The sequence below is a fragment of the Scomber scombrus genome, chromosome 6 (genome assembly GCF_963691925.1).
Source record: "Scomber scombrus chromosome 6, fScoSco1.1, whole genome shotgun sequence".
Classification (NCBI taxonomy): domain Eukaryota; kingdom Metazoa; phylum Chordata; class Actinopteri; order Scombriformes; family Scombridae; genus Scomber; species Scomber scombrus.
This window is the reverse complement of record NC_084975.1, coordinates 27,284,562-27,294,348: the sequence shown is the minus strand read 5'-3', so window position 1 is coordinate 27,294,348 and position 9,787 is coordinate 27,284,562. Positions and strand designations below refer to the sequence as shown.

The 9,787-nt window shown below is 40.5% G+C and overlaps 1 protein-coding gene across 1 annotated transcript; it reads left to right on the top strand.

Annotated features, from left to right (window-relative positions):
- Positions 1–362: 362 nt before the first annotated feature.
- Positions 363–9,580, top strand: LOC133982520 (ovochymase-2). Its single transcript, XM_062421576.1, is given in 14 exon segments — positions 363–432; positions 558–655; positions 3,669–3,766; positions 4,239–4,411; positions 4,505–4,600; positions 4,686–4,864; positions 5,087–5,288; positions 7,061–7,316; positions 7,544–7,677; positions 8,219–8,362; positions 8,844–8,968; positions 9,059–9,152; positions 9,249–9,380; positions 9,576–9,580. Coding segments are annotated over 14 exon segments (1,806 nt in total).
- The last annotated feature ends 207 nt before the right edge of the window (positions 9,581–9,787 follow it).

The following is a 9,787-nucleotide window of genomic DNA, read 5'->3' as shown; positions in this document are numbered from 1 at the left end:
CAGCATGAACGGCTTGCTTTCCCTTGGATCTTTGTCTGCGTTTTATGACTGCCTCTCCTCTTTGAATGCTTCGCAGTATCTGGACGGTTTATGTCTTTTGGTGTTTTGCAGTAGAAAAATGATACTCTAGACACCGCACCACGGCTGACCTTGAGAGTACAAACTATTTCACTGAGTAGATTATTGCAGTTCATTTAGTGTTTTGTTGTGACGTTTGAACTCACCAACCACCCGCTGCCAGCTTTTACTGGCTTTTTAATGAGTATATCCTCACATACACGCACACACACACACACACACACACAGGTCTATAAACCATTTTGTCTTCCCAGTAGAACCCAGTCTGGATGTGTGTGTTAATGATGAAGACCACTGCCGCTCTGCTCTTTTTCTGTTTTTGGGTAAACACCGGCATCTATGTTGCTCAGTCAGGTGAGTGATAAGATGGACACCAAACAACATGACTTGACTTTCATTGATATTTGTATACAGACAAGGCGATGCAACTCAACAGAATGAATTTGAAAGGTCTGATAAGTTGTGTTCCTCTTTGCCAGGTTCAAAATGCGGAGTTCCTCAGGTGAGGAGCCCAATGGTTCCCTCTCTGAGGGTGGTTGGAGGGTCCGAAGCCACATATGGATCACACCCATGGCTGGTCAGTGGCCTACCTTAATTTTTTTTGTCTTGCTTTTTTTGTTTTTGCTGAGCAGTCATTAGGTGTGGACATAATCGTCTGTGAGAATACTTGTGAAGTGACGTATTTTGCTCTTGTAACATATCTTCTCTTTGTCTGTACAGCCCTGATGGATATCACTACTAATGCAAACTACTTCTTCTTTTTAACCACAAACAAACCAATTGTTATTTCCTGTGAAAAAGACAATCCAGTAGCAAGGTTTTAAGAAAGATGCTGATAAACTACTGCTTTTACACTATCAAAAAAATCAAATAATTAGGTCTACCAACTCTCTGCAGTAATAGGAACTCGTAATAGAAATGTAGCTGTAGTTAGTTGCTCCCATTTTTGACACTAAGGCTACACAGTTAATATAATATCCAAAATATAATACATATTTTGATATGTCACCTCAACATCTAACATATTTTCAGCTACTTTGGGCTTTAAAATTTTAGAAATGTGTCTATCGTTTATGATACACATTTTTATGATTAATCTACACAACTATTTGCGCAAGTAGGATATGTAAGGCTAGTGTAGCAAGAGGAAGTGTAGAAAATGGCAAGAGAAAAGGGTAAACAAATATAACTCTTAATCATGCTAGCACTTTTACCATAGAATGTAAAAAAAAAAGAAGAAGGATGTAGCCACCGTGACATCATCCGTTGATTTGTGGAGTCAGAAGTGACCATATTTGAATGAGAGGGTGGAGGTATCACTAATACTGCTAGCTGCTAGCTTGGTTAGTATGATGCAAGACATCTGTAAAACTGTTGAAAGTATACCTTGAACTGCAAACAAGGTCTTTGTATTATGAATTTTTGGGGCCAAGCAGGAATTTGTTGGGTGGGGCCAACAGGTGAAAGGGCCACATAATTTGGAAGAAAATGCAGATGGTACAAACTGTCTTAGCGCATGTGCCTGGGAAGCAGTTCTTATTGGTCTAAAAAGAGAAGAGTTTTAGTCCAGTAACTAGTTCTTACAATAAAAACCATTAAAACAAAATGCACTTACGGGAAAAGCTAAACATACGTTTCCTTAGAGGGTTTCTCAGTTGCTGCCGGACCATAAACAGTGGATCATAAAAAAGCAAAGGTGGCCTGATGGTGGATCTTTACGGCTATAATGTGGGATCTCTGTATAAAAAAGCCTATAGACTTCGGAGCCAGTGGGGTCGCCCCCAGCTGGCCATTAGAGAGACAAGAACAATGCGCCCCTTGGGCACTGCAGCATGTTTACTTGCCAAAAGACACACGCTCATAGATTAAAGCAGTGAGAAGAATGCATATTTGTATATGAAGGTCACAGTAAGTATGTGTCCCAAACACACTTGTGCCCTGGCAACCCCCCCCCCCCCCCCCCCCCCCCGAGAATGTTGTCTGAAATTATATATACATAACCAGGGGCCACATGTCGGTTACGGGCAAATGTTTGAAAGGATTAATTGGAAAGTATGAGTACCTGTAGCTGCAGGTGTCACCAATGATCTCTTCAGTCTCATTTGCTGCTGACTGTCCTCACTGTGCTCAGCTGAAAAGTAAATATTTCAAATGGGGCTTTTATGCAGTTGACTAAATTATAAACCATGAGTGTAGGTGAGTCAGTTAGTTGTTTAAAATGAGATCCACACAACCAAGCTTAGTTAGGCCATGCGTGAATAAGATTGTGTATGTAAAGCAGAATGTATGAGTACCTGTAACCTGAGGTGGCTCCAATGTCTTCTTCAGTCTCTTTCGTGGCGATCCTTCTCACATTGCTCAGCTGAAAAGTAAATATTTCAAATGCGTTTTTTATGCTGTTGAGTAAATTATAATCCATGAGTGTAGTTGTGTCAGATAGTTGTTTGAAATGAGATCCACATAACCAAGGACATGTTAGGCCATGTGTGCATGAGATGGTGTATGTAAATGATAATTGTTAATGTTGTTGCTGTGGGATGAATTAGTTACATAGGTAGGTATTTTATTAGCATGGTAATGCTAGCAGGTAGGTAAGAAAGTTGGAAGGCTGTATGGGTGAGTAGTTAACAAACTGTTGCTTTAGCATTAGCATTAGCTACTGTGTGGATTGTGTTTTGTGGTTTCTTACCTGAATTCTCTAGAGTTTCGCCACCTTGCGTTAATGTCATGTGGCGTTTGGCGGCATCGCGAGTATTTTCCAACAGTGATTTGCTCTTGTTAGGCATGTTGAAAATGTCCGTGACCGTGGATAAATGTCTCCTCTCGTTGTCTCTTTTCATCCCGTCGTTCACGCTCCTACGTACGGGGTCTCTACGCATTTACGTCACAGGCTGAAAAAATAATCCCAGGTGGCTGTAGTTCCGGAGTATCAAATAAAAAGTATAACTGCAGACTATTTATTTAACATTGAAATAGAAATTGAAGTTGACATGAAATGAAATGCGAAAAAAATGCCATATGCAATGGCTGGCTCCCTAAAGCTTTCAGGGGATAGAGGGGGTTGGAGAAAGGTGGACGGACGGACGGAACGACAAACATCCTGCTCTCCAATTATAGTATTAAGATGCAGGTTTAAGTCACTTCCACATTGGTTCACTTCTCAGACCTGGAACTACCCTCTTCACCTTTATGTAACAGATATGTCTGTTGTTGGTACAGAGCCAACATGCTAAATGCTAAGTGCTAATAAGTTTCTGCTTCTCCTGTGAGCATGTTGACTTGCTAATCAACAAACTTCATTAGCTGACATTTCAGAGATAATGCACAATAAAGTACACTTTGTAGTTGATTATAATACATGCGGATATTACAGCTAATGAAAAGTTTCATTAGACTGAATAAATTATGAGGACTTGTGTAATTATGTAGTGTAATTATTTCCAGTGGTGCTTAAAAGACAGGATTACACTTGTTCCAAATGATAAAACAATTACATCCAGACACTTCTCTTGCATCAGGCTCACATCTGGATGAATCATTTTTCAGCTTTGTAAATGTTGAATTTCAATCAAGCTTGTATCTGTGCTCAGGTGTCTCTGCGGAATAAGGGCTCTCATTTCTGTGGAGGGGCCATCCTGACGGGCCGCTGGATAATGACAGCTGCACATTGCTTTGCATCAACCTCAAAGTACGGTTCTTACTTGTGCACCACCATTCTGTCTTCCCTTTTTTCACATTTTACTGGTTGTTCTTTGTGCAACAAGCACACATGCTCTTTCCTTATCTGCACGCTGTCATTTCACATCAAGTAACACTTTATTTAACAGGTCCTTTAATTTTATACTAATTTCCTCAAAATGTAAGAGTGGTTGATGTTTTAGGTCATTTACAGAAAGATTTGTATAGTTTGGTACCAAAAAAGTGTTCAGTTGGTTTAGTTGGGAAGTACACAATCATTACATTTGGGTTAATATGTAGTTGTTTATTTGCAGAAAACTCTTAATAAATTAGATTATTTATTTCTTATCAAACAGGAAGCGCTTAGTTTTAGTGTGTAGTTGTGTGTGTGTGTGGAACTACATATTAGCTTATTGGGTTATTTCTTAAGAACTCCTGTATACCACAAAGTTACATAATCCTTACTTTACTTCTCTGTCTAGAGAGTTTCTCAGTGGTGTAACAGTAGCAGTGGGAGAGTTTGACCAGAGAGTACATGATGAAGAGGAACAGGTCTTTCTCATCAAGTCTGTCTCAATCCATGAGAAATACCATCATGCTTCACCTATGAGCTATGACATAGCACTGGTAGAGCTGGATCAACACATTCGACTAGGCAAGTTTCCACACTGATGATTAGTTTAACTTTAACAAATGAGCCCTGAGCACTGACCTCATTTTGTTAATCATTATCTGACCTTTTCAACAGGCGCCCATGTCCAGCCAATATGTCTACCTTTACCTGATGAGAACATCTTACCTGAAACCAGTTGCATTGTGGGTGGATGGGGCAGGATAAAGGAAAGTGAGTCAATGTCTTCATCCAGCTTTGAGACTATTGTTGAAGCAGATTGGAGATTCTGTTCTGCTCTATTTTATTTGTCTTTTAGGGGGTCGCCTCCCTGCTGTACTGAGAGAGGTCCAGTTGGACTTGGTTGATCCAGCCAAGTGTAAATATGTCCTCCAGACTGTCAAAAAGGCTTCTCTGAACCAGGGACCAGTGTGGCCTCAGGCAGCCCTGACAGTTCTTTGTGCAGGGCCAGAGAGAGGAGGGAGAGATGCCTGCCAGGTAGCTGCTACATCTCCCTGTCTATCCATTAGACTACACTTTGTTCAAGAGCCCAATTCAACCTGAGCCAATGATGAGAGTGATGCTTCAGCAGTGATACCTGGGAGCTATGAATCATCAAACCATTGTACAACTTTATTATGTAGCTTTAAATAGTTTTTGCTGAGTATTTATTCATCAACTACCAATCTCTCTCTACTCCACCCTTTAACCTCTCTCCAGGGGGACTCTGGGGGTCCTCTGGTATGTCCGGCAAGGTCAGGCAGTGGTCATTGGGAGGCACTGGGCATAACTTCCTGGGGTAAGGGATGTGGTCGTAGCTGGGGAAACAACAGCAGCCGCCCCCCTTCTAGGAGAGGATCTCCAGGGGTTTTCACTGATGTGAGGCTGCTGCTGCCCTGGATCAAACGCAAGCTGAGAGAGGGTATGTCAAGATAGTCATCATAACTTGACCCAGATTTCTTATCTCTCAGAGTTTTGTATGAAGCACATTACAAAATGATGTCTGTTTGTATCTATTTGTTTTTAACCATTACTGACTATACGAAACATACACTGGATCATGATTAAAGTTTATTTGGATAATCTAATGCTGGTACAAACTGGCTATCAAGTGACTATTATATGCCAACTGGATTTCAGATGACCTGTGAAAAGTATTGGATGTCTGGGTTGCATTGGGGTTAGGGTTACATAGTCTGTTGACATGTAACACTTAGACAAGTGACACTTTGCTGAACTTCTATTTGACAGCTGATCAACCAAAGTGTTCTTTTAAATCTTAAACCTGCATTGGTGGACTTTTGAACCAATAGGGAACAGCAGAAAAAAACATATTGACCCCACTTGTCATCTTAATTTGTTAGAAAACAATTGTCTGGCCAATTCTGGCCAACTACTAAATTGAAGTCCAATATTCTCATACTTTCATTTTAGCTCTTTTTTAGTCTCCACCAACTCCTGGAAAAAAGAAATCTGGGTCTTTAACTGCTAAGTGGTCCATTATGTTCACCAGCTAGTCATTAACTTTGCGGGTAGCATTCAGTGGGTTTTTAGACCTTTTAAAGCTGATAAGAGCTGCTCACTGTGGCTAAAATCCAGATTGGTGAAAGCAGTGACAGTAAATCAAAACAGTGAAGTTTCAGGCTATAAAACCGAAACAAGAAGCTAAAAGGCTCCAAAGAGCTGAAGGGAACTGCAGAGTCAGATGATCAATTCTCAGTGATTTTGTCACTACATGCAACATTTTTCACATTGCACGTCTTCATTTGATCCATTGTTACTGTTAAAAATGTGATTAGAGCAGCTTAAATGTACACCCACTACTCCTGGAGCAGTCAGAGATTCCGTTTCTTGTTCAAAGATACATAAACTGTGACTAAAGAAGTAGAACAGGTCAGGCAATAAATCACCTTTTTCCCCGCCCACTTATCCAGGCAGTTCAAAGCCGACTTTTTTAACCTTTACAGGATTGCCAACCTATTCATAATGTGATATAATATGTTTATGATGCAGACAATGTGTACATCATGGTACACCTCTGTATGACTAATGAAAACAGTGTCTGTTTCAGTCAAGAATTGTGCAGTAAAATATCTCAAGCCCTTAAATGTTCACAACAATCTGAGTGAGTTACTTCAACCATCAAGTACTGGTTTACTGTCATCTTAAAGTCAGCAGTCATGGGGGAGTTCTAGATCAGATAAGGAATGGTCTGTGATGTGCATTATGGGTAATGTAGGCTCTAGTGGTTTTGGAGACTAACTCATACTAAGTAGCTAAAGTCATTTTATTGCAATTTTTTTTAAACCTGTCATTTGCACATCCCACTTTATGGAAGTGGAACATTCAATTTCTGCAATGCTCCTTCAAGCTTAGACGTTTGGATATTAAGGATACTATTATTATTATAACACTATTAAAAATTTCCCATGATGAAGTTTCAGTTTATCGTCAAAAATACAGTTGAGTGAAACATCAATTCTGTTAGGCCTGTGATATAAAAACTCACAAAACAAGAATATTTAATGGAGGAGTTCATATCATTTAGAATACTTTTGGTAATTGCTCCTAAAAATTAGGTTGATTACAAGTATGTAGAGTTGTGAATACACAGTTCTACCATGAGATTATTTATGTAAATAAATTTGATTTCTTGTTTATTGCCTCTTTTCCATCTGTCTTTGTTTCCTTTAGCTGATGAGCAGCAGCGGGGCGCGACTTTATCGAGTGAGTTGTTTTTCCTTTCATCACAGCAACTCTAATTCATCTATATTTCATAATGTGCACATGACTCTTTGATGTTACGCAGCACTGTGTGTAATATGTGTGTGTGTGTGTGTGTGTGTGTGTGTAATTCAGGACTCTGCGGTGTGAGAGATGGGCCTGTAACTGACAGTGAGGGGATGATTAGAAACCCCGCCCTCCCTGGTGATCACTATGAAGACAACGAGTGAGTGACACTTCAAGAGAGGAAAAAAGTAGCTAATGAATCATTCTGTGACCCAGGACCATAAATCATACCTAGATTGATACTCAACTCAGTTGTTTTTTAATCAATCTGAATAATTCTGTTTTTAAATGTCAAGATCAGAAAACCTTTTCCACTAAATGAACCAAAAAGCATGTGTGTTCATATGTGCTGCCCTGGATATTCTCTCTGTCTCTGTGTCTCCTCAGACTGTGTGCGTGGAGCATCGCTGTTCCTCCAGGTTATAGTATTCTGTTGGAGTTTCATCATTTAAATTTGGAAAATGACTCATACTGTCGCTACGATCGACTAACTGTTTCAGTAGGGAGCCGAAAGCCTGTTGGTTAGTTTCACACACACACACAAACACACACATACAACCACACTGAGAATTAGAGTTTTAATCACCTAAACCTTTATCAGACCCTTCAAGAGTGAGATTAGAAGATTGATATCAATCTCATGCTTGTGCTTTTCAGTAAGTACAGAGCTCAAGTGAGGATGACTCTCTCGAAAGTGGGCAAAAAAGCCTAAAAACACCTCTAAAGTTGACAGTTTTACACAATGCATTTTGTTTCCTAACCCCATATGTAAACTAATTAGATTTTAATAGGAGCTACAAGTGCCCAGTGCTTTTGTGCAGCATCTACGGTTGTAACACGGATTGTCAAATATAGATTTCGGCTTTGTCCTCTGCACAGGCACAATGATCCCAAACCTGCCTCGCTAACTGCAAAAGTATTTCCCAAAAGGTTGAACTATCTCTTTAAACTCCCAATGGACTGAACCAAAGGACCATTTTTAGGCTGCAGCACAGATCCAATTTCACTGTAGATTATTTTATATCTTTTGCTCATCTCCTCTTCTCCTCTCTCTTTTCACAGGCATATTCTGTGGAAGCGTCCTCCCCGGCCCAGTGCTTCTGAATAATTCCCTGAATGCAACACTTCTCTTCTCCTCTGACATTAGCGGCACAGGAAGCGGCTTTGTCGTCGAGCATCGTGCTGTAAAGGGACACTCTGATCCTGGTGTGAAACCCAACATAAAATACAAACACGCATGCATGGTACACGAGCACATATACATACTGTACCTGCATGTGCTGAACATTGTAGTGACATGATACACACACACACTCATGCTCTGTGTCCATCACTTAGCTTTCATTGTATACACACTATGTATACAGAGTACATACACAGTTTCATCCTCTGTTGATTCAGGATCTCGTAGCAACCTGGGAGCAGTGCATACAGACGTCCCATGACTCGATAATGAGCTGCACAAGACACACACACACACACACACTTGTGCTGAGAGGCTGTGGAGAGGATGAACCCAGCTGCTGATAATGTGCCTTTTGTTTTGAGTGTGCAGATGAGTGTGTATTTGCATTAAACTTGGCTTTCTTGTTGTGCCTGCATTTTCTCCTCCCGTGTGCGTGTGTGTGTGCGCATGTGTGTGTGTTTGTGTGTGTGTGTGTGTGTGTGTGTGTGTACATGCAATCAGGATGTGGGACAGTTGTTCTGCTTGAGGATCAGGCTGCTGTCCATAGCCCAAATCACCCACAATTCTACAGTAATGACTGTGTCCTCCGCTGGGTGGTGTATGCTCCTGCGGGTCATGTTATTAAGGTGATGCAGATGATCTTCCAACTGAAACGAAATGCTTTAAAATGCAGCAAATCCGAAAAACCAAAGGTTGATTCTCATGTCGTCTTTCAGCTGGACTTTGCTGATTTCAACTTGGAGGAGTCAGACAGATGTTTGTACGATTCCCTCACTGTCCTGGCAGATGTGGAGGGAACAGAGGAGCTAGGTAGGTGTGGTTAACCTGATTGGCGGAACTCAACTGAAAACACAGCCGGATCACTGAATTGGAAACAAGAGGCTCACTCTCTCCTGTTTTGTGTAGCCGTGCTGTGCGGTGGCAGTGTTCCTCCCCCTGTCCTGTCCTACCACAACATCATGGTGCTGCAGTTCAGCTCAGACAGCAGCATCACACACAGAGGCTTCAGGGCGACTCTAGCATTCATTAGCCATACAGGTATGTGTGTTTGATGCATGTGAGCTACATTTTTCCCAACTAGTAAACCCAGTGTGCTAAATGTAAAATCTGGATTGTAGCAAGTAACATAATTATAATAAAAATGTGAAAGAAAACCCTGCAGTTGAACCCTGTATGGAAAACTGTAGAAAATAAAATAAAATAGAGAGAATTTTGCCTTTTGTTTATTTTCAGGGTAAAAGTAAATATTTTTTGGTTAGACTTAGTTTAAAATTGTATTAAACATATTTTACAAACATATAGTATAACCTCTTGAGTCCCCGAGATTTTGTTTGGTATGCATTTTTAATTCCTCCTAGGTATTTGGGATTAGTAGGACCTGATAAGTACAAAACTAAGCATCGTCTTTGAGCAGGAAGTAGTTTTTGAAAAAAAGGGACAATGAG